Here is a 26089-nt window from a genome sequence, read left to right as displayed (position 1 = left end):
CAGATCCCCTTGGCTCTCCGCCCTCAGGTAAAGGAAGAGCTAGACCGGCTGACAGCCCTAGGGGTCGTTCTTCCCGTTTCTTCCAGTGAGTGGGCTTCGCCCCTTGTTATTGTCAAGAAGCCCTCAGGCAACTTACGTCTTTGTGGCGATTTCAAGGCCACCATTAATTCCCAATTGGTGGTGGACACCTATCCTTTGCCTCGTGCTGATGAATTGTTCTCCGCCATGGCGGGTGGCCAATATTTTTCGAAAATCGATCTGTCGGAGGCTTATCATCAGATACCTCTTGATGAGGACTCCAAACGGCTGGCGGTCGTCAACACCCCGTTTGGCCTTTACCAATACCAGCGGTTGGCTTTTGGAATATCCAGTGCCCCGGCGATATTCCAGCGTTATCTTGAGCATGTCACGTCGACAATCCCTCATTGTATTAATTACCTGGATGACATAATTGTCACAGGCCGCAGCACGAAGGAACACTTGCACAACCTTCGCACCCTCTTTCTCAAATTCAGGTCTGTGGGCTTGCGTTGCAACCTGCATAAGTCAACCTTCTTCCAACCGTCCATTGAGTATGTGGGCTACACCATATCTCGGCATGGCATCCAGCCACTAGGAAGTTTGGTCCAAGGTATCGTCAACCTTCCTCGGCCCACTTCGCTGAAAGAGTTACAAGCTTTTTTAGGCAAGATAGCCTATTACCACCGCTTCATTCCCAGGGCTTCCACTATAGCCCACCCCCTGTACTGCCTTCTGCACAAGGGTGTTCCTTTTGATTGGTCGCCTGCATGCGAGCGAGCGTTCGTCTCGTTGAAGGGCCTCCTCACTTCAGCCCCTTGTTTGGCTACTTTTGATCCCCGTAAGCCGTTGGTCCTGGCTACAGATGCTTCGCAGTATGGGGTGGGGGCGGTCCTGGCCCATCGCAACGCAGATGGTTCCGAGCAACCACTGGCGTTTGCGTCTAAAACGCTTAGTCCCACGCAGGCCCATTACTCCCAGGTGGAAAAAGAGGCGTTGGCCATTGTCTACGCTGTTACCAAGTTTCACCCTTTCTTGTACGGCACGAAGTTTCAGTTAATCACTGACCATAAGCCGTTAATATCGTTATTTGGCCCCGCCTCTCAGATTCCGGATAGGGTGGCCCACAGACTACAGCGCTGGGCCTTGTTCCTCTCTAAGTACCATTATGACATTCATTTTCGCCCTACAGGACAGCATGCCAACGCCGACGCTCTTTTCCGTCTTCCGGTGGGCCTGGATCCTACATTCGATCGAGAGGAGATTATGTGTTTTCATTTGGATGTGGCATCCCGCCAAGCAGTTGATGGCTTTCCGATCACTAGTTCTCGAGTCGCCAGGGAAACGGCGGCTGACCCGGTTCTCCGGCAAGTAGTTCGCCTCATTCAGCAGGGGTGGTCCTCCCGCCCTCCGGGCCGGGCCTCGGACCCTCTTCGTAATTATTTTCTTCTACGAGACCGCCTCTTGGTCTTGGAAGGAGTTCTCCTTCTGGCTACCGATGATACAGCTCCTCGCGTGGTTGTTCCTGCAGGTTTACGAAGGGAGGTCCTCACGTTATTACATGCAGGGCACTGGGGTGTTTCCCGTACTAAAACTTTGGCTCGCAGACATGTGTACTGGCCCGGTATTGACAGAGAAATTGAGCACTTGGTGGCCGCCTGTTCCCAGTGTGCGAGCCAACAAGCATCTCCCAGGGCAGCGTTCTCTTCATGGCCGCCGGCAACCCAAGCATGGGAACGTGTTCACATCGATTTTGCGGGCCCGTTTCTCAATGGCTTTTGGCTCATTGTCATTTATGCTTATTCCCGATTCCCATATGTGGTTCGCTGCTCCTCAACCACTTCCGAAGTTGCAATCCAGGCACTAGCAAAAATCTTTTCTGAGGAAGGTCTGCCAATCACCCTGGTCTCAGACAATGGACCGCAGTTTATTTCGCAGACCTTCCAGGATTTTTGTAGGCGCTTCGGTATTCGGCACGTTTGCTCTCCCCCCTTCCATCCACAATCGAATGGGGAAGCCGAGCGCATGGTGCGCACATTTAAGACGCAGATGAAAAAGTATGTGCACGAATTTCCTGCAGAGGAAGCCTTGACGTTTTTCTTGACGGCCTACCGGACCACACCAATGGGCGACCGCAGCCCCACAGAGCTCCTCCATGGGCGTCAACCTAGGACTCTGCTGCACCTCCTCCGGCCTGGTCCTCGCCAGTCTTCACAAAACGAAGTACCTGGCTTTCCACTGGGTATGTCAGTCTGGGCCCGTGGGTTTGGTCGCAATCCACGTTGGATACTGGCGGTGGTCCTGCGCCGAAATGGCCGCCGGCTCTATACCTTGCAGGCGGGGGATCGGGTGGTACGTCGTCACCAAATCAGCTACGTCCACGTTCAGGCACCCACCCTCCGACCTCTCGGACACCGGCTTCCCCATTGCCGGCACCTGTATTGGTTTCACAGGGGACGTTACCTCCTCTCCCCACTGTGACTCTGCCGCACTGCGATGCTTCTCAGCCTTGGCAGCCTCCAGTAGCCCCAGCACCGGCATCGCCATCATTCGAGATGCCCCAGTGAGAGCCGGCCCCCCTGGCAGGTTCGGTTTCTCAGGGGGCTAGTTCACCTGTGGTTGTCCCTTCCCCTTCGTCCCCACCACTGGGTCTTGCCCCTCCCGAGGTGGAACGGGATCCGGAGTTCGACAGCTTGTCACCCGTTCTGTCCCGAGCTCCGGTTGTGGGATGATGGGGGCCTCTTCGTGTGGGTCACTTCCAGCCGTATTCGAAGGTTCCAGCTCGAGGGTTGGCAGATCCCCTCGACTCCGGCCATCCCATGGATGTGGAGGTCATCGCTCCTGGCCGACGCTCCACCTTCCAACGCAGTGGATCACAGTGGCTTCACCCCCCCGAAGGAGGAGGAGTGTAGTAGCCACCAGAAAGATCACGGGAGGCGCACATTGGCACGGCGCGTCACGGGCGGTAGTTGCCGCAAGTAGAGTCCCGTCCACCAGAGGGCACGCGAGAATTCGGACGCGACCTCTACCGGCGTAACAAGAACAACAACAACAACTCCAGCAGCACGGGCCGTGCCCAGTCAGTCAACATCGGGCATGCCTAGGACACAGTCCCGGTCTACGCTAAGTGAAGTGCGACGTAAACGTGAACAGTGTTACTACAATTTTAGTTTTCCCAGTAAAATTTTATAATCCAGCCAATCAAGTGTTTTGGTAGACTCGCAGAATGTACCAACAGGATAGTTCTTTTTCATTTAACTCTGTCAGGATTTCCTTTATGACCTCTGGTATAACTGTGGTTCATATGAAAATGGAAGTGCGTACCTAGTTGAATATACTGTTTATACATGTATCAATGACTCAGTGCTTCCTCTATTTGGTGGGTTATAGCCTACACTTCTTAAATTATTTCTCTGTGGTGAATACTTTATTAAAGTCAAACTGAGAGACAAACAGAAAGTTCTCCGCAGAAAATTTAGGCAGTGTTCTATTATAGCTTATTTTCACAGAACTATTGAAAACACTGGAAGGAGTGAAAGGAACAATTATTTGGTTTGCTTATCTCCAGTTTTATAGAGGAATGTTTTTACAGCATATTTAAGACTCTCAGCAAATATATCTTGAGTCATTAGCTGATTACAAAGATATGTCAGGGGCGTCCTATCAAGTCCACACAAAATTTTAGTACTTTGGTAGACCATCATAGCCTTCAGAATTACTACATTTTTAATGACTCAATGCTTTTTTTAATATGTTTAGGGACTGTATTTTGGAACTAATATCTTTTGGTGCTGTATGCGGTAACTGTCAAAGTAAATCTAAGACATTTATACTTAATTATTTAGGAGTGAGTGCAATTTTTGCTACCACTGCTAGATCATTGATTGTGGTGGTCAGTGACTGCATGTGTCATCCATTGGTCAGCTTCAGGGCAGTTGCCATCTATCTGATATTGTCTTCAATAAAATAGCAAATACAAAGATAACAAGCAGTTTGACAAACATTTCAGTTAATGTGAATACCATAAATATAACACATCAATGCAGTGTTTTGGAGTGGTATTAGGGAAACCAATGGACAGAATGAGCAGCCATATGCAAATGTTTGCTGATGATGCTGTAGTGAATGGAAAATTGTTGTTGCTGTGTGACTGGAGGAGGACACAGACTGTGAAAATTTGTATTTGGTGGAATGAATGGCAGCTTGCTATAAATGTAGGGAAATGTAAGTTAATGCAGGTGAGTAGAAAAATCAATACTATAATTTTCAAATACAATATTAGTGATGTGCTGCCTGACCCAGTAACGTCAATTAACATTGCAAAGCAGTATGAAATGGAACAAGCATGTGAGGTTGGTGGTAGGGTACACTAATCGTCGACTTCAGTTTACTGGGAGAATACTAGGAAGGTGTAGGTCATCTATAAAGGAGACTGCTTACAGAACATTAGTGTGACCTATTCTTGAGTACTGCTTGAGTATTTGGGACCCTCACAAGATCATGTTAAAGGAAGACATGAGCACTTCAGAATCATGCTGCCGGATTTGTCACTGGTTAGGTTTGATCAACACGCAAGTATTACAGAGATGCTTCATGAACTCAAATGGGTATCCCCAGAGGGGAAAAGACATCCATTTTGTAAAAGACAATCAACAAAATTTAGAGAACAGCCATTTATGGTTGACTGCAGAATGATTCCTCTACTGCCAATGCTCATTTCGCTTAATGGCCATGAAGGCTAGATAAGAGAAACTAAGGCTCAGACAGAGGCATATGGACTGTCATTTTTCCCTTAGTCCTTTTGTGAGTGGAACAGGGAAGTGAATGATTTATAGTGGTACAAGGCAACCTTCACCACGCACCATATGATGGCCTGCAGGGTACGTATGTAGCTGTAGATACACAAATGCATATACATTACTCTCCCTTGGTAACAGGCAAAGAAAACAAATCTGAACAAATGGTACAAATATATAAAATAGAACAGAAAATTTATTCGCTTCCTTTACTGTTTGGTCCTAGTTTCAGACTGACTTGACCAGATCTTATGCTATTCTATTTCTTATTTTCTAAAAAGGAATCTCAAAACAATTCTGTAAAATGCTATATTTTTAAATGTATGTATCTGTCACCCCTCTCTAGTTGTTCCACTGAGTGATGTTGTACAGTGCAGCACACTGGACTCTAATTCAGGAGGACAACAGTTCAAATCTGCATCTGCCCATCCAAATTTTAGTTTTCCATGATTTCCCTAAATTGCTACAGGCAAGTGCTGGGATGGTTCCTTTGAACGGCACAGCTGATTTTCTTCCCTATCCTTGAAATAAACCAAGCTTGTACACCATCTCTAATAACCCCACTGTTGATGGGACCCTTTCCAGTTGTTCCTCTCCAGCGGCTGCTAAATATATGTTTTCCTTCTGTCTTAAATATTGTTAATTTTCATTTAATACTTTCATTTTTTATGAATCTGCCTTAATATGAATTACGATAATGTCAATATTGACAGGTGCTTTAGTGTTTTCTGGTTTCTTCTCTCAATTATTGTCACATATTTTTTTCAAAAGAAACCCTTGACTGTTATGAGGAGTACAATTTTCTGTTTATTAACTACTGGCCAAGTTCAACTTTATAACCATTATCAAGCAACATTCAGATAACCTTTATGCAAGATATGACATCAGATACAAATGAATCCATTGACCAACATGTGGAACCACTTATAAACAGTAACAGGATGCATATCAAATAGGAATATTCATAAATGGAGTGATATGGATTCTCAATGATGGCACATCAAATATGTATTTAAGTACTGTACATGGTTATCCCACATGTATTACAAACTTTCTGTTCTTATTTTATACAGACCATATTAATATTTATGAGGATTGATCTGTATGTCAAATCTGTTGCCACATGTTGTATAGAGGTTATCTGAATGTTGCTTGATAATTACTGCTAAATTGGCCAATAGCAAATAAAATAAAAATTGTACAGACCAAATTGAGAATGTTTTCTTGTGATGAATATATCAAGGGTGTTGTCCCTTGTGCAAACAAAATCATTATCACATTGTTGTCACTAAAGTTTATGTGCTCTTCTTTATTAAAAAACGCACAGTGGACCATATTATACCTCACTTTCGCTTAACTGCCACTCACCATCCCTCCCTCCTGTGATTTTGCTCTATTGTGTTATCCAAGAGTTTTTATAATTGCCTGAAGGATTCATGAGATGCTGCGCACTTTGTTTTCAACAATGTTAGTCATTTTGACTTTCAGTCTATTAAAATGTTAGCTTATGATGTGATTACTGAACAGATTGTCACATGGTGAGTAGAAATCTCATGTGTGTGTTTTAGTATTGCAGTTAGACTTCTGGTGTGGTGGAGCTTTATCTCTCACTTAGCTTTATAATTTCAAAAATATTTGCTTGGACTCACCTGCATAATAATCACTGTGCAAGAAATGTGGGGCATTGTCATTTACATCCAGTACAGTTATTTGTATTTGTGCTATACTGGTGTCTCTCTCAAAGGCTAGTTTTGCTTTCTCTTCCTGTGAAAGATAAACACAGTTGTGTGAATTCAAAAAGAGATCTTTTCAATCAAGTTTACATGACAATGTTGGCCAGAGTGGATCACTCAGACTCATTCTAGCAAGCAAAACTAAGGCATGGCACCCACTCCCCTGTAGACAAATAGGGTGTTTGGTGCATAGACATATTTAATATATTAGAAAATTTCTCATGCTTTTCAACTTGTAAAGAGTGTCTGCACATTAGTAGTTACCTTTCCTCACATTTTTGTTTGCTTTATCCACTGTGGATTGTCAGATTGTTTCAAAGACAGAGAAAGCAATATAAATGAGGGTCACTTGATATGAAAAATCTTATTTAAAAAAAATAACTTAAATAATATGGGGACTGTTGAATATACAACTTTTCTGTCATTTGGATTTGCTAATGTAGCAAAGCACATTTTAAGTAACTTGTAGAATGCAAAAGCCTGCCTCCTGTTCGGTCACATAAAATATACGTGTTCAAAATCAGTTAAATATAAGCATGACAAGGTTCATAATTAATCTCTGAGAATAATAAAAATACAGTGTATTCTGGCAATGCATAATAATTGGTTGGCTGTAATCTCTTATTACCTGGGTAGTATAATAATCAGGATCATTTGTAGCTTTGATGTGCAATATATATAACTCTTCTTTTTCACGGTCAAATGATTTATTCGCATAGAGACTACCATCGGTCTTATCAATATAGAAACCTCCTTCTTCATTCCCAGAAATAATGTAATAATATATGCGTGCATGTTGCCCTTCATCTCTGTCAATAGCTTCTACCCTGCCTGTAACACAACATAATGCATATGACATATCATTTTGTAATGTGTCTCTGTAGAAACACTCCTGCCAATATTAAGGCAAATTAAAAATTGAAAACATACCAATAAGTTGTGGAGCCGGTGTGTTTTCTACTACACGGAACTTGTATGGATTCACCGTATCATCCAGTGGAAACTCTGGTTTGTTGTCATCTGTATCAACTAGAAGCACTGTTAAGAAATGCATTGTCTCATAAGGAACTGGTGAACCATGGTCCTTAGCAACAAGAACTAACTGAAAACAGAGATGCAAAATTTAATTATTATTTCACAAATAAACTCTCCACCAGTGCTACACTAAATAATGTGTGTTTATGATTTGTGTATGTCTTGCATAGACTTAAATATGAAAAGGATAGATTGCTATTCACCATATAGAGGAGACATTGAGTCATTGACAGGCACAACAAAAAGACTGCTATATGTTTTAACTTCTGGCCAAAAGGTCTGCTTTTAAAGTAGAAAACATATTCACAAATTAATCTGTGATGTGAATGTAAAATGACTCATTCCACATCATTCCAATTCATTGTGCAAATAATCCATGGAACATGAAAGTAACTGACGAACACACATTTATAAAACACAATGCAAACACTCATGGCCACCGTCTCTGGTCGCTATCAGACAAAGTGGTCATGTGTATGTGAATTGTACTTGTGTGAAGGTGTGTGTGTTTCCTACTTCAGAAGGATGTCTTCTGGCTGAAAGCAAAAGTTATAGCAGTTTTTTCATTGTACCTGTTTATGACTCAACATCTCCCCTATATACTGACTAAGAGTCTACTTTTTTCATATTGTTGTTATTCCATCCTGGAATTTCCATTGTTTGATTTCACATAGACTTCAATTTACACATGAGTAATTGATCATATTTGCATTATAATGTTCAAGGCTTAAGTAATAAAAATAGATGTTTTTGAATTATTTATCACAGGCCTTGCTCCTTCTGTAATTGTTACACAACAAATCAATAGACAATTCATTATATCAGATACGAAGGCTATAACCTACCACCTAGCAACATCTTACTGCATCACTTCACTTCATGCATTTTTGAGTAAATTAATATTGGGTCATAGAAGTGGGCTACTCATATATATTAACATCAACACTTTATGTAACTGTCCAGAACCCAAGCATTTTACATATTGTATTCTATCTTACTGGACTAAAGATCCAATTGAACTAATAATTTCTAGAATAGTTAATACATCCAGTAGTCCAGTAGGTAACAAATTATGAACACATCATCTCAGTGGTCATTATAAATGGTCACCCCTCAGATCATTTAGGTCAGACACTAGTGCTAAAATGTAATACCAAATTTAAACCAATAAAAATGTAAGAACACAAGACCATACTATTTGGAAACAACTTTGGTATATTAAGACAAAATGCACGGTTATCATTAAAGTGCATCTACTCACGGAGGTCCAGTAACTACCATATGTCAGCAGAACTTGGTAGGTATGCTAATGCATTAATGCTGAACTGATTTATGCTGAAAAAAAGTACAAATTTTGACGACCAGGTGCTGTACTCTATCTCATCAACATCTCCAGAACTCATATTAAACAATTTGCTTAAGTGGCATTTAATAATAAGATCAGCATTATGCATTCCTCACCTGTTTGACCTGTTCTGCCCAGATCCCATTCCTAATCCATTACGTATAACATTTCTACATGTCTTTCTTGCATTCATAGTGTCAGATTTCCACCTGGTGGCCAAATTTGAAACTAACATTTTTCCAGGATAAATTGATTTTGCATTAATGCAGTAAAATATCAACAAAGTTTCACCACCATACAAATAATTACAGCCCACACTGGTCCTCTGTGAGTAGCTACATTTTAATAGGGGTATCTTGTAAAACAAAAAGAAAACTGTATCTGTCACTCCGAAACATTTCCAATGTTGATGCTATAGCACATTATAAGAAATACTGCAAAATATTAAAGACTGTAATATGGATGTCAAAGCAAATATATTACAAGGAAAAGATAGTCATATCAGATAACAAAATAAAGACAATATGGGATATAGTGAAGGAGGAGACCGGTAGAACCAGACATGAAGAGGAACAAATAGCATTAAGAGTAAATGATACATTGGTGACAGATGTGTATAGTGTTGCAGAACTTTTTAACAAACATTTTATAACTGTTACTGAAAAGATGGGGTTATCAGGTTCGGTAGATGCTGCTATGGATTACCTTAGACCAGACATTTCAAGTAACTTCCTTAATATGAATTTGACCCTCACTACCCCAACAGAAATAATGTCCATCATAAAATCTTTAAAATCAAAAACATCTAGTGGGTATGATGAAATATCAACAAAGTTAATTAAAGAATGTGATTCTGAGCTAAGTAACATATTAAGCTATCTGTGTAACCAGTCGTTTATTAGTGGAATATTTCCTGAATGGCTGAAATATGCTGAAGTTAAGCCACTGTTTAAGAAGGGAGATAAAGAAATAGCATCAAATTTCCGTCCAATTTCACTGTTGCCAGCATTCTCAAAAATTTTCGAAAAAGTAATGTACAGTCGTCTTTATAACCATCTTATCTCAAATAACATACTGTCAAAGTCACAGTTTGGATTTCTAAAAGGTTCTGATATTGAGAAGGCTATCTACACTTACAGTGAAAATGTGCTTAATTCATTAGACAAAAAATTGCGGGCAACTGGTATATTTTGTGATCTGTCAAAGGCATTTGACTGTGTAAATCACAATATCCTTTTAAGTAAACTAGAATATTATAGTATAACAGGAAATGCTGCAAAATGGTTCAAATCTTATATCTCTGGCAGGAAACAAAGGGTGTTATTAGGAAAGAGACATGTATCAAGCTATCAGGCCTCATCCAACTGGGAACTAATTACATGTGGGGTCCCACAAGGTTCCATTTTGGGGCCCTTACTTTTTCTTGTGTATATCAATGACCTTTCAACAGTAACATTACCAGATGCCAAGTTTGTTTTGTTTGCCGATGATACAAACATTGCAATAAATAGCAAGTCAAATGTAGTCTTAGAAAGATCAGCCAATAAAATATTTGTGGACATTAATCACTGGTTCCTAGCCAATTCTTTGTCACTAAACTTTGAAAAAACACACTACATGCAGTTCAGAACTTGTAAGGGGTGTCCCAAGAGTATATGTCTAACATACGATGACAGGAAGATAGAAGAAGTGGACAGTGTTAAATTCTTGGGATTACAGCTTGATAATAAATTCAACTGGGAGGAGCACACCACAGAACTTCTGAAGTGTCTTAACAAATCTCTGTTTGCAATGCGAATTTTGTCAGACATAGGGGATATAAAAATGAAAAAGCTGGCATACTATGCTTACTTTCATTCCATAATGTCATATGGGATTATTTTTTGGGGTAATTCACCAAGCCAAGCTAAAGTTTTCCGGGCACAAAAACGTGCAGTGAGAGTTATATGTGGTGTGAACTCAAGAACATCCTGCAGAAGCCTGTTTAGGGAACTAGGGATACTAACTACTGCTTCCCAATATATTTATTCCTTAATGAAATTTGTCATTAAAAATATATCACTTTTTCAAACCAACAGCTCAATTCATGGAATCAATACTAGAAATAAGAATAATCTTCACAAGGATTTAAAGTCACTTAGTCTTGTACAAAAAGGTGTGCATTATTCAGGAACACACATTTTCAATAACTTGCCAGCAGCCATAAAAAGCTTAACAACCAATGAAATTCAGTTTAAGAGAAGCCTAAAGGATTTATTGGTGGCCAACTCCTTCTACTCCATTGATGAATTTCTTAGTAAAACCAACTAATTTGTATATAAGTACAACATAACTTCTGCACAATTTCAGTGCAGTAATGTGTTCATTGAAAATTTGTGTGTGTGTGTGTGTGTTAGTATAATCTAACTTCTGCACCATTTCAGTGCAGTAATGTGTTCATTGTAAATAAGTATTACAGTAGTTGTATTACCTTATAAATAAATAAAAAACTTTTTTATTTTAAATTCAGTGCATTAGTATTTGTAAAATGACTCTTAGTGTTCATTAAAAAATGACGATCATTCCACTTGGGACCTGTGGAGTGGTACATTAGCTTATTTGTTTTAGTTGTAAATATTTGTCATGTATTGTTGTTTTTCTGACATGTTCCACATCCTGGAGGACCTCCTCACTACGGATCAAGTGGAATGAAAGTAAATCTAATCTAATCTAATCTAATCTAATTATAGCCACCCAGTACTTTAAGTCAGGAATCTCAGTAATTACTACAATTAGGGTCAACAACAAATGGAATATGTTCCTAGAAGTACTGACTGGGTTCATAAAGACTAACATCACATCTAAAAAAAGTGTATATCCACAAAAATCCAAATTTTAAAACAAAAGCCTGACATTGTATGTTAAAACAAAAGATCTGAGAGAAAAAATCAAGAATCTGTGTAGCCTGCACTGACTGCTAAACATCAAGTTATATAAAGACCTCTACAAGCAATGTAAATGTTAGTTCTACAGAGAAGTTAGGAGATTAAAAATAAAAAGAATCAGACAACAGATATGAAGCTCAGACAATTTTTCAGAGTCTTGCTGGTCAATTGCAAATAAAATTAGAAACAATGCAGCCAACTCTAAAATCAAACATGAAACATTATGACATTTCTGATCTCCTTCTGGTTAGCAATATCTTTAATGATCACTTTATAGATACTGTTGAAAGCAATGGCTGCAAGAAACAGGATGCACAACATACATTTGAGTCCACTGACGAGTAGACCACTGGTGCACTACCTGCAGTATCAGCAGGCTTAGATTAAATTTCACCATTTCTATTGAAGAAATATAAACATGAGATAGAGAAACCATTACTTCACCTAATAAACTTTGTTCTTGAAGATTGAGTACTATCTGTCTAGTTGAAACTCTTACACAAAAGATGGAAAATAAAGTATGTTCATGACGGCAGATGTATTGCCCTAATTTAGGTATTCAGTAAACTGGTTTAGAAAATAATGTTAAAAAGCATCTAGGAGAATGACAACAATGCTGACAGATTATATCCAGCATTGTTTCAGAATAGGACAGAATATCATGTTGGCAGCATTAGAATTTGTCCATTATGTACTTGACAAAATAAATTAAAAGTACCAAGCAGCAGGGTTATTCTTCAACCTCACCCAACCATTTTGGTATAGTACTGAGGGAGAAGTTCGGGTTACTTACACCAAACAACCCCCATTTAGCAGTAGTTCATTTATTCACCACTTTACACAAGTAAGGCTCACAAAGAACTGGCTATGGCGGAAGAGGCCAAAGATAATATTAGCTTAGTTCAAAGATGGATGCATTGATGTTGGTGTTGATTTCATTGGCGCCACATAGCTGCCCCCCCCCCCCTCCCCCCTGCAATACGGAGTACTCTTGAGAGGCCGGGGGGAGTGACTATCGCGTCGGCAGGAGTTGACCGCGGGAGTCGAACCACGGTCAGCTTAACAGCGTTGTCGGGGAGCTGTGTGGGTAGATGTTGTGAAGGAAGGTTCGGCCACCGAACCTGGAAGTTGTTGACGCGAGCCGGGCATCATACAGGGCATGCTGGTTGTGCGGCGACAGGTAGGCCGGCGGATTGCGGGTGGAATGGAGCGACGACGATGATGTCTCCGGTGGGCGTGGCGAACACACGAAGCATGTCCAGGTTGACGTTGGGTGGGAGGGAAACACATTTCACCAGGTGGCAGGGAATGGCGGAGGGTGTGTCAAGAGCACTGGATGAAGAGAAACACATGACGGACAGTGTACAATCGCGTGGTATTATTGAGATGTCGCGGATTATGTCCGGGGGGGATAGGCACAAACACCTTGAGCGAGGGCACGTTCAAGATGGGGGGGCGTGAGAAACCTTGACAGGGTGAGGCAGGCGACGGTGGAGAGGTTGAAGGGACCGGCAAAGGGCCCGGTGGCGAGGGCGTGATCGTAGGTAAGCTCGACGTGGGGAGCATGTGGTCAATCGACGGACCGGAGTAGAGCGCACGGTCGGAGGAGAGCTCGACAACTGGAGCTGGAAGTCACTTGACCGAGTGTGTAAGTCCGACGTGGACGGAGTGGTCGGAGCGTCGTGAGCCATGATAGTGAGTGGCGTGGTCGTGGCCTGAAGGGGGGTAGAAAAACGCTCGACATGAACAGGCTTAAGTCTGTTGAGAGAGACTGTAACAGCTGAATCTTTCATCTGGATGTCATAGGTGTTGGCTGAGCACTGGAGAACTTGGTATGGTCCGGTATATGGAGGTTGGAGGGGAGCACATACAGTGTCATCTCGGAGCATGACATACTCGCAATTGTCCAGAGATTTCGGGACGTGAACCTTAGGGCCGGAGTGGCTGGCGGGCGGAGGGATATGGAGGCTGATGAAGCGGCGTCTGACGCGGTCCACGAAGGAAGGTAAGTCAGACTGAGGGAGAGAAGCGGGAGGGCTCACAAGTTCGCCAGGGAGAATAATGTTCTGGCCGTATACGAACTCGGCTATTGTGCCTTTGAGGTCTTCCTTATAGATCGCACGAATGCCGAGTAGCACAAGGGGAAGGGCCTCCGTCCATAGACAGTCGTGGCATTGAAGAGCCGCCTCGAAAGTGCGGTGCCAGCGCTCAACTAGCCTGTTACTTTGTGGATGATATGCTGTGGTATGGATGCGCCGGATGCCGCAAATGTTACAAATCTCGTTGAACAGGGCCGACTCAAATTGTCTGCCCTGGTCAGTCATGATGATAGCTGGACATCCGAAACGCGATACCCATGACTCGACGGAAGCTCGAGCAACAGTTTCTGCTGTAATATTGGGGAGGGGGACAGCCTTGACCAAGCGAGTTGTTCGGTCGATGGGCGAGAGAACATAATGAAAGCCAGGGAGGGAGAGGACCGACAATGTCAATATGAATATGCTGGAAATGCCCAGGAGGGATCGAAAAGGCGCCGAGGGGGGGTGAAGTGTGCTTGTGTACTTTGCAGCGTTGGCACGCGACGCAGGAGCTTGCCCATTGCTGGCAGTCCTTGTTGACATTTCTCCACACAAAGCGCTCCGTACGAGGCGGGCGGATGCACGAACACCGGGGTGGGCTAAATTATGCAATGTGTTGAAGACAGCTCGACGGAGCGTGGTTGGGATGAGGGGGCGTAACATGCCCGTACTGTCGTCGCACCAGATCTCACCAGAAATGCCAGGGAAGGTGGTGCGGACGAAGTGTAGTGATGAGGTAGAGTCTGAAATCAGGTTTTGTGTTTCCTCGTCGGTGGGTTGGAGGTTAGGCAGTTCAGAGAGGTCTAACAGCGAATGGACGGCATCGACTCGTGAAAAGAAATCAGCAACTATATTGCCAGCACCCTTTATGTATCTGATATCGGTGGTGAACTGAGATATGAAGTCCATGTATCTGAAGCGGCGAAGAGGCAGGTCAGCTGGTGGGTTTGTAATGGCCGCAGCCAGGGGTTTGTGGTCCGTTAAAACATAGAAAGGGCGTCCCTCAACGTCAGTCTTAAAATGCTTGATCGCTTCATAGACCGAGAGCAACTCCCTGTCAAATGCGGAATATTTCCGTTGTGCATTGGTGAGCTTGTGCAAGAAGAACTGCAGAGGCGAAGTGTGGCCGTCGATTGTCTGGCTAAGGACAGCACCGATAGCAGTATCGCTCGTGTCTGTGGTGAGGAAAAGCTGCGCATTGGGATGAGGATGCACGATGGTGCAGGCCTCGGCAAGAAGATTTTTGAGGGCAGTGAAAGAGTCAGTCATAGCAGAGGTCCATGGAACGTGCCGAGATCCAGAAGTGTTGGTGCCAGCCAAGGCGTCCGTCAGTGGAGCCTGAATCTCCGCAGCCCGAGGTAGATGTCGGCGATAATAATTAACAGTCCCCAGAAAGTGCCGGAGCTCTTTGAATGACGAAGGTCTGGTTAGGTTTGGTATTGTTTGTACTTTCTCAGGGGGCAGTGAAATGCCGTTGGCAGAGACCCGAAAACCAAGAAAAGTGACAGCGGGTTGATGTAGCTGCAATTTGTCCTGGTTGGTCTCAATGCCTGCTTCAGCGAGTGTGTTCATAACAGTTTGCACATGTCAAATGTTGTCCTCAACGGAGGAGCTGAACACAAGAATGTCATCAAGATATCCAAAGCAGAATTTTAGGTCGAGTAGCACTTCGTTGATGAAGCGTTGCCAGGTCTGGGTTGCGTTTTTTAGACCAAAGGGCATGAATCGAAACTGAAATAACCCAATCGGGGTGGTGATTGCTGTCTTCTTGATGTCTTCAGGTGCCATGGGGATCTGGTGGTAGGCCCATTTGCAATCAATGACGGAGAACGTGGTTGCACGTGCGAGGGAACCGGTAAAGTCAGCAATGTTGGTTATGGGGTAGGTGTCCATAATTGTTTGTGTGTTTAGTCAATGGTAGTCTCCGCACTTGTGCAAGGACCCATCTTTCTTGGGTGTCATATGTAAGGGCATAGACCAGCTACTGGCAGAGAGTTCAATAACACCAGAGCTTAGTAGTCCAGAAATATGATTTTAAGGTAGGAGAGGCGCTCAGGACAAAGTCGACGTGGTTTACTGGAGATCGGGGGACCTGGAGTAAGACGAAGCTTGTGAACCGTGCCATTGGTGATGTCGGAAATGTTGCCAGCGGCGCGGGACGCGGTTTGTTTACAATGTGTGACGGGTGGGGCAGATGAGGCATGGTCGTGGTGTTCGGAGCCACTCGGCGGATCCGACAGGAGCCAATGCAGCAAAGTGTCCTAGGAGTCAACGCGACAAGATGGCCGCCGGGCACCGTGGTCAGGTGAGCTCGGTAGAACTCGTGAGCCGTTAGTGAGTCCATTGTCCGAGGGTGCGGCCTGTGGCAGCACGGTCGCCGGCGAAACGCTTGGCGCGAGTGCATTGTTTGTGTTGTCAGTGGCGGTCGCAGAGCGGCGTGCAGGAGCCGAAGTTGCATAGTTTGAGGTGCTGTCCGCAAGGGGCAGGGTAGGAGCCATCAGTTCGGGAACACGTGATGCTCGTCGCGCATGTGCACTTGTGTCCGGCCGAGTGTCAAATGCTGCCGTGTTAGAAGGGTGTGGCCCTGCGGAACTGTCAGTACACGTTATGCCGGTCTTGATAGCGAGGTTGTGAGGGGTAGTGGGAGGAAAACACACAGAGGCTCGATTGCTGGGATTCCAAGCAGATTTGGCGCACTTACTGCCCTTGCTGCATTGGAAAGCTGGAGCTGAGTTTTGTGGAGCTGGAGGGAAAGCTCGAAGTTTTCCTTGCATAGACGAGCGATGTTTTCAAGCTAGACAAGGCACTTGTGTGTGGTTTCGGTAACGTCGTCGATAGAGGCGAGCATGTACGGATGAGATGAGCCCGGACCGATGTGTCACGGGGGGTTTGCTCAACGGAGCACAGGTGAAGTGAGTCTTTGACGGGTGATGAAACATGGTATTTCACACTAGGTCCACTGAAAGTTTGTGGTGTCGCAAGAAGTCAATGCCTAGTATAGGTTCGTCAATTTCGCACACTAAAGAAGTCCACTCGAGTTTGCAGTTTGAGGAGAGTGAGACAACGTGGGAAGTTGAACCTGAGCACTGTAGTTTAGTTGAATTCACGGCCTGCAGTGAAGTATGATGAGGGCGGATGTTCAACGACGCTAAGGACGTAGGCAGCAGCGAAACGTCGGCACCTGTGTCCACTAGGAAAAGGTATCCTGACGAAATGTCTTTAATGTAAAGTCGTCGGCAATTATGTGGTCTTTCCCGGACAGAATGGAGCACTGGGGGCGCCTGCCATGATGTGCGCAGGAGGCGGCACCCGGACCCACCTGCGATTGGCGTTTGGGGAAGTAGCAGGGTGGTATGCAGTTCCGTGCCACCTCACCAAACCGTGTGTGGAAGTAACAGTACAGGTAGTGCAGTTGCATTTCCTGTGGAACGTTCGTTGCCAGTGGTGGTGGCTGAGGTTTGGTGGCCGCAGCAGGCTCGGATGCTGCAGGGGGTGTGACCGTGGGTGGAGCCAGTGACGTCCCAGTAGCTTGTTTACTGCTTCCTGGAGCAAGCGGAACGGTCGGCACAGTGCGGCCCCAGCCGCGTCCGGCCGCAGGACGATGAGCCTGAACCTGAGACTTGTCAGGTAGGTGGTGGCTGGTGAAATAGAGCAGTGACACATTGTGTAGCTTGTCAGCAATTGTCATTCTTTGCCTGACAGGTTTGGGAGACCTCTGAGCCAGAGCAAAGCGGATGTGAGGAGATAGTTTATCTGACCAGATGGCGAGGAGCGCTGTGTCAGAGAGTAGATCGGTGCTGACCAGGGCATGTAGCTGTTTCCAGAGCTGGGAAGGTTTGTCATTGCCTAGTTGCTCGACGTGGAGCACTTGCCGTATTGCTGCCTCAGTTGAGCATGCAAGCCGACGTAGAACTGTCTTTTGGCTAGAGTGTACCGGGTAGATGAGTCCGGGGCGTCGACCAGGTCAGAAATCAAGTCCTCCTGGTTGTGCAGGTGGGTGATGAGGCACAGAAACCTGGTTGACTCGTTGAGTTTGTAATTGTCGAACACTTCGTCTGCAATTTTGAACTAGGTTGTAGCTCTGCCGGGATTAAACAGCGGCAGCATCGGTAAGCATTGTAGAATGTTCGGAAGAACAGGTTGAGTTGAGTTCGTAGGGGCACTGCCTGAAAAGAGCTGTTACTGCTGTAGTATTCCAGGAGAATATGCCTCCAGGGGATGTGGCAATGACGGCTGTTCGGGTGGCAGCGTGAAGGTGACACGTTGTGGCTGAGCGCAATCCGTCACGACGCGGAAGGCCGTCACCGGTGAGACACCGTAATGTGTCGATTGCGGTTGCGGAAGCTCAACACGTTGTGGGTGTGTTCGGATTGACATGTCATGGAAGACCGATGCGGATGAGGCACCGAGATGTGCCAAGAATGGTATCGGAAGCTCGACTGGAGCCGGCGCGGGGGTGACTGGTGAGAAAAAGTTCAAAGTTTAAGAACATGTTTTAGTCCTGGAAAGCTCGATGTATGATTAGAGCTGGGGCAACCTGTGTTGTAGGGAGGCTGCGGAGGTGCAGGCTGTCCAGAAGCACAGTGTGGGAAATTATGTCAAACGTGGGATGGAATGTGTGAACGTTCACTGTTCATAGTCACTCCACTCCAAACGGTGTGCGGATAAGGTGAATGTCGTGGCACAAAACACTGAGGCATACCAGTGGGACAGAGGTGGAGGTCAGGCACAGATAACAAGTTATTGTTCCTGTTGCAGGCCGAGGTATCGAAGTAGGAAGGCATGTGCTGATGCTGAACCGAGGCAGGCGGGGGCGTGGTCGGATGATGAGGAGGTTGACCTGTGAATGAAGCAGTTCCGGCCACGTGGCAGGTATCTGCATGGTACTGCATGGATTGCGATGTGGCAAATCATTGTCCTGGCGGTAGTGGGTTGTCCAACGAAGCATTTGCAGAAATCGAAATCGACATTGGTCCCACACTACACGGAGATCCGTAAAAGGTAACTGCATAGTCGATGAGGGAGAGCACACGTGGTAGGAACAAATGCATTTGATAGCCAGAGTCATGCACACTCCTAACCTCACTTATTGTTGCAGGCTCGAAACTGTCCAGCGAAATCGGTGTAATCGTCGAGTGAGAGGCATCACGTTGCAGTCCTGGCAGGTGGACATCGTCCGCAACATGATGCATGTCGATCACAAAATCCGGCATTGGGGACTGGGCCAAAGTCATTGTTCGAATGCTGTGTCGATATAATACACGCGAAAATAAACGACGCGGAGGTTGCGGACACAGTAAAATGGTGAAAATGGAAGACGTTACAACTCAGGGTCACCAGTGAGAGAGAAGTTCGGGTTAGTTACACCAAACAACCCCCATTTAGCAGTAGTTCATTTATTCACCACTTTACACAAGCAAGGCTCACAAAGAACTGGCTATGGTGGAAGAGGCCAAAGATAATCTTAGCTTAGTTCAAAGATGGATGCATTGATGTTGGTGTCGATTTCATTGGCGCCACAGTACAACATGGGGCATTATTGCCAGAAACTGTGATAAATGGTGTTACTGGAAAACTCATGTAGTTACTAGACACATATTTAAAAGTCAGACAACAATGTGCACAAATTATGTGTAATTGTTGTGGCCTTCTGTCCAATGACTGGCTTGATGCAACCTCTACATGCTTCTCTATCTGTGCAAGCCTCTTCATCTCCAAGTAACTACTACAACCTACATCCTTCTGAATCTGCTGACTGTATTCATCTCTTGGTCTCCCTTCATGATTTTTACCATGATAATGGAAAAGTACTGGAGAGTAGATGACCAAGAATAAGAATTATACATTTTTGTCTCCTTCAGGGCTCCATTTTAGTTACATTCCACTTCATACATTATGTAAATGATTTGCCAAGTTCTCCAGATAACAGGCATCTGATCGCTATGTATGCTGGTGACATGTCTCATGTCTCTTTGTACTCACACTTTGCCCAACTTTGATGAACTGATCCAAACATTTTTGAGAAGGCAAGAGCTCGCATTAAAGAAGACAACTTAAAAGTCAACATGGAAAAAAACAAATATTGTACACTTTAAACTGAGTGGTTCAAAGAGACAAAATATTGTGAATGATGAGATTCTCGCAAAAACCAGTTCAGGATGTAAATTGTTGGGTTTCTACACAGATGACTGTCTTTCATGGAAGCTGCAGGCTGACCATGCCTGCAAAATTGTAATGTCCTGTCTATGTGTTAAGGGAGACGATCACAAAACCTTAATTCTGAAACCCTCTGGACTGTCTACTTTGGACTGCATACTTTCTTGTCTTATGGAATACTACTGTGAGGTGGGACCTGCCAAACTAATATGTAAAGGGTTTTCACATTGCAAGTAAGAGCCTTGAGTACTGTAGTGGAAGGGAAACAAGGAACATTACGTAGAAACTTGTTTACTAGTTTTAATAAACTCGCAGTTAATGCCATGTGTATGCTTCAAACCATTATCCTGGTGAAAGAAGACATTCAGGTCACGAACAGGAACATACAAATTCACAACCATGGTACAAGGCATAAAACAGGAAAAAAAAGTATGTCAAAGAAGCTGCCTTTCATATTTGTCTACCAAATGATCTTAATATTTTGACAGAAGATATTTTTGAAAAGTGATTTAAGTAGCAGATTATCCATAAATGCCTGTATACTTTGGATTTAACATGAATAATAATGTAACAAACAGTCCTACTCTAGAAATAAGTATACCACTAAATTTCATATAAAACCAAATGTTCAATATGGAATTAGTTATTGACCAACAATTTGATTTATTTAATTTTAAAATATTGTAAAAATAATTTCTACGTGTGCACAAAATATAATATTGTAATTTATACTTTGTTGACATTACCCATGCATATAAAAACACCTGTTATGAGCAAAAAATACTTACTTCATACTTAGCTTGAACTTCTCTGTCCAAAATTATTTTAGTTCTTAGTTCACCGGTGTCAGCATTGATAGAGAACTCATTAGTTTCCTGTGTTATGTTATTTCCAACCCTGAGATGGTAGCTAATTCGGCCATTTTCTCCAGAATCTTTATCAACAGCTTTCACTGTCATGACCAAATAATTTGCGATGCCAGCATTCTGCAAACAAATATAACAGAAATGAATAGACTTAAAATCCATACCTCTCCGCTTTTTCTTCAAGAGCACTTGTACAGAAATATTAACTACCTCAGGAACCTCAACTGTGGCATTGGCAAGAGCAGGCATTATAAATTCTGGTTTATTCTGATTCACAGAAAGTATTTTTATTTCCACAGTGGCATTATCTGCATGTTTCCCGAGACCATCGCCATCTCTTGCCTCTACCACTATGTGGAACTTCCTTGGTTTTCCGACAAGTGATGTTGTAGCATATAATATTCCAGATACTGGATCTAGGTGGAAAACATCTGCAACAAAGAGGAACAGTAACTATGTAAAATCAGATCATTGGCATTGGAAATAAGATTGTGTTATCATACTAATTATTGACAGAAAAAGTGTGTGATAGGTGGGTTTGGGGGGTGGGGGGGGATGTGTGTGAATAAAACTGAGTACCAAATGGAAGATTGGATGAAAATTAGGCTTGTAATAAGTCACACAGAAGCATATCAGCTATCATTCATTCCACATTCTGTTCATGTATGGGATGAAAAGACCATTATATCTAATCAACTGCCATGAATTCCATACTGGCTGGGATATTTTGATATAGCTAGTAACATTAGACTCAGTCGCATTGAATTCTTACATGGATTTCATCAACTGCAGTTATAAAATACATTTTTTCCAGAAGTAATTTTTTTTTCTCTTGTAGAAATCAATTGACACAATGTTTTGTAGAATTGTCATGAATACGAAAAAGAACAACTGTTGCAAGCTATTTCTCAACAAATACGGAATATGATTAATTAATAATTAATTAGCCCCTTATATATTTGCAAATGAATAAGAAATAAAAAGGCACCTGTTCTTTTAGTTAAATATTTGACACCATTCACTTATTGTTTGAATGTTCTTCAAGAAAAGGCTGTACGTTTAATACAGTCTGCACAGAGAGGGACAGATCAAACTTTGTGGCATCATGTTTGTGCTCTCTGTCCTTGTCTCATGCTACAGTTTCCTACCATTACCTATTCTGGTTTCTGCTAGTGCTGGTGTAATTGCCACATTGGCTCATTGTTCCTGCTTCTGACTGTCCCTAGAAAAGTTATATGCTCAGAAAACTTCTGCTATTACTTCTTAAGAAAATACTTGTCATATTTACTCTACGCTACCCATTATGAAATCACCAGTTGTTAATTGTCTTCACTAATTCAGTCATTCATGCATCATGTTCATTCTAATGGAGGAAGAAATTCTTCTTCTATTAGTGCGTTATGGCCATCACAAATGCATTCTTGCTTAAATTGCATTCACAAAATATTGGTGAAAGAAAATAAATGAATCCTCTCCCAGTTGCTTGTAGAGTTGGGAAATTATTTTTCAGTGTAATACAATGAACACCAAGAAACGGTTTCATCTCCAGGTCTTGGCCAGAGCAGATTTAGTGGCAATGTTCTGCCAAAAAGATATCATCAAATGTGGGAAAAAACCACACTTGACATTTGTTTGTAAAGTGCACACCAATGTCAGTAATGACCAGAAAAGAAAAGTGTGTCTAAAAGAAATATCATTGTAAAGTCCAAATACTATCAGTGATTGTGCAAGTAATAATTTAGCCAGCAGTGTAATAGTTGTCAGCACAGACAATAATTCACCTCTTTATTTTCATTTTCCTGTTTCATATGTATTTCTCAAAGGGTATGAGTTCAAAATTGAACATAAGCTGAAAAATGTGAATTATTTATGCTGATGAGGTTAAACATGAGTTGGCAGTGATAAATCTCACGTGCTCAAACACACAACAATATGGCTCTATGGAGCTGAAATTGCAGTGCTGTCATAGTGTGATGTTTATGGTCACATTCCACATTAAAATCAGCCAGGAAAGTCCTTTTCATGGGCAGTATGAATCTTAGTATCTATTCTAAGTTAGTGCAAAATGAAAGACTTGCAGAAAAAAAACAAAAATAAAAAAGAAATAATTAAAAAAAGTGTTGAAATGTGTTTAACTGCCTTGTATAAAGTAGTAAACATGGAAATTTTGTACTGTCAGTGATGTACAAATGGTAATTTAACTACCAGAGTGGTAATTACATTACACTTTGAAATGCAGTCCTCTTACAGGTGGAACTATGTTGGTCAGTGAACTTGGAAACCCCTCCAAGACAGGTCATTTGTTACCCAGTGCACAAGATGTCTGTTGGGAAGCAACCAGGAAAGGTAATGGCATAGCAAAGCAGAAGCAGAAATGCTTAACTCCATTTTCAAATGTTTCTTTACTAGGGAAAATCTGGGAGTATTGCTGAGATGTAATGTGTGTGTTGGGGCTTATGGGCGCTTAACATCGAGGTCATCAGCACTGAGATGTAATTCTTGTATCACTGAAAATATGAGTGAAATATATTTTAGTGTCAGTGGCACTGAGAAAGAGCTGAAATCGTTAAAACTGAACAAAGCTCCAGTGCTCAATGGAATACCTATCAGAGTACATACTACAATTGTGGCTGAGTTAACCCCTCTTTAATTATAATGTACCACATGTCCCTCAAGCAAAAAACACATGTTAGGGACTTTGGGTACATTGTCATATGGAAAAGCCTAATTAGCCAGAGGTAGGAGGGTTATATGTGGTGACCATGATAGGTATAACCCTCCTACCTCTCTGGCTAATTAGGCTTTTCTATATGACCATGTACCTAAAGTCCCTAACATGTGGGGAAAAAGCACCTACTCTGAAGAATAATGCAAAACTTAGAGAAGTAGATGAAGTTATAACCGAATCGTCACTGCTCAGTATTTTAGCAATGATGATTAGAAACAAAGTTCAGTTAACTTTATATATTTTTAATTATGTAAACTAGTTTTTTAATTAACTGTATTTAGTGGAAAATTTGGAAGAAAGGTTTTCAAAGTATGTTATTAATAAAATATTCAACGGTCGCCAGTTCCTCACTGGAGCAAGAATAATTAAACTGGGAACGAGAATAATTAAACTGAAACTGAACTTTATACTCATAAGCAATCTTATGTAAGATTAGTTCTTGGAAACATGATGTAGGAACAGTACCTAACACACACTTTCAAGTACTTCACACCACACATGTCACAGTAGTCCAATAATAATCAAATAGCAAACAAAGATCAATTAAAGTAAGATTGTTTACTGGCTGGAAACAGAAACTATTTGTTACATTATTCATTGTAATTCTGACTGTCGTAATTGTAGCAAGCAGAGATTTTGTTTAAATTTAGCAGTTACTTTGATATTTCTTTGTAATAAAAGTTAAAAATTATGCCACAACCTATAAATTAGATTGTGCTTTGACAGTGAAATTCAGTGTCCAAGCTACATAAAGTTTTACTACCAATTTTTTATTATGAAAGTTACTCTATTTTTAGCAAATGAATTAATACTGGCTTTTGCATCATTCTATTTCTGACATTATTCATACTACAACCAAAGATTTCATTATTATGTTATTGTCAAAAGTTGGAAAAATTATGTTTTGATAATCTAATAAATTAATGTTCACTTCATTTTCAGTTCATTTTCTGATTATCTCGGTTCATACAAAGGGATAGGATGGATACTACTTGTATAATGACTTAGGAGGTGTAGGCCCTCAGTTAAGGGAAAGTTTAGGGGCAGCATACCAGGCCACCAGTATCTTCAAGCCAAATGCAGGGCTAAGTCATGTGATAAGAGGATCTAGGGTCTTTGTGTAAGGACTTTACAAAAGAGGACAATGTAGTGATAGTGGGTGGGGCATATGACACTGGTGGTGACCTGGACAAGATAGCTTCCCTGACTCATGGCACCAACATACACTTTGTCGAGCTGTTCCGGCATCATGATCGACTACACCTTGATGGAGCTGTGAGGCGAATCAATATGGGGTTAGGGATGGCTCTGAGGACAGCCAACTTTTCTCATGTTTCTCTGGTGCTCGTCGGGACTATCAATAGATGGAGTTCCACTAGGCATGGCCTAGATGAGCCTGGTGGGCAATTATCGTTTTATGCCCACACCTGAGACTGAGTCTTGCCCAAACATTCTCACATGCAGCTTCAGTTTCTATCTCAGTGAATTTGAGTTTCTTGTCTACTGCAGCAACTACACCAGCTCCATTTTCCATTTGCCTATGCTTTTGATATACACTTAAATTTTCCCCAAGAATCTCACAGCTATCAGTTATAGGCTTCAACCAGCTTTTGTACCTAGTATTATGTGAGCTTCACTGCTTTTAAGGAGTGCTTCAAACTCTGGCACTTTGTTGCAAATGCTTTGGCAGTTAACCATTAGGATTTTAATACTGTCGCCTGTGGGAGGTATTCCTTTCGATCTTGCATGGATACTTCTGGGTTTTCTACAGCTATCCCGTTATCTGGACTGGATGGAGAGTCAGCTTCAAAGTCTTTGGTTCAGTTCTTCCAGTTGACTCAGAACCAAAGGGCCATGATAAATTCTGGTGACAATGCTGAAAATTGTGAGCTTCATTGATACTCCATGCACAAGGGTGGTCTTTTCAACCTTCTCTGCCAGTCACTGGAATGATCCAAGTATGACCTCGAAGCCCAGACGAAAGGCATCATTTCTTCCTACATGCACCACAATCTGCAGTTGGTTGCACCCTGTTCCCTCAATGGTTGCTGGAATAGTCTCTTCAACATGTTGACTGAAGCCCTCTGGCACACACTGAGTCAATCTGGTGTCCTTTCCTGCCCCTCACTACTGTTTCCCTAAGGGGTATTATCACTTGCAGTACAATAGAACTGCCGACAATTAATAGATCCCTACCCTTTTTTGTTTGCCTCCTCTTGACACTGGACAAAACAGGTGGAGTGAGTGCCACAAACTAACTTTCAGCTTCAGTGAAAGATTGCATCTCTAAGTTTTTAGATAAGGGGATCAGTACAACAACCTAAGTCATCTCTGGTCCCCGTCCACCCTGTACTGGATACCTAGATATACCATTAACATGCCACTCACAGTCTAGTGGACAAGTAATGAC

The 26089-nt window shown here is 42.6% G+C and overlaps 1 protein-coding gene across 1 annotated transcript in view; it reads right to left on the bottom strand.

Moving 5' to 3' along the window:
• The window catches only part of LOC126249607 (cadherin-87A), a 782263-nt gene that overhangs the window by 72376 nt on the left and 683798 nt on the right, over positions 1–26089 (bottom strand). The window contains exons 26-30 of the mRNA XM_049951276.1: positions 21162–21382; positions 20874–21071; positions 7478–7649; positions 7176–7378; positions 6464–6578 (exon numbers count right to left, since the gene is read on the bottom strand). Of these exons, the coding sequence (XP_049807233.1) occupies positions 6464–6578; positions 7176–7378; positions 7478–7649; positions 20874–21071; positions 21162–21382 (909 nt within the window). The remainder of the gene's footprint in view (positions 1–6463; positions 6579–7175; positions 7379–7477; positions 7650–20873; positions 21072–21161; positions 21383–26089) is intronic.

This window comes from Schistocerca nitens, chromosome 1 (genome assembly GCF_023898315.1).
Source record: "Schistocerca nitens isolate TAMUIC-IGC-003100 chromosome 1, iqSchNite1.1, whole genome shotgun sequence".
Lineage (NCBI taxonomy): Eukaryota > Metazoa > Arthropoda > Insecta > Orthoptera > Acrididae > Schistocerca > Schistocerca nitens.
Note: the sequence above shows the minus strand (reverse complement) of the source record. Positions and strands in the feature narration are given on the sequence as shown.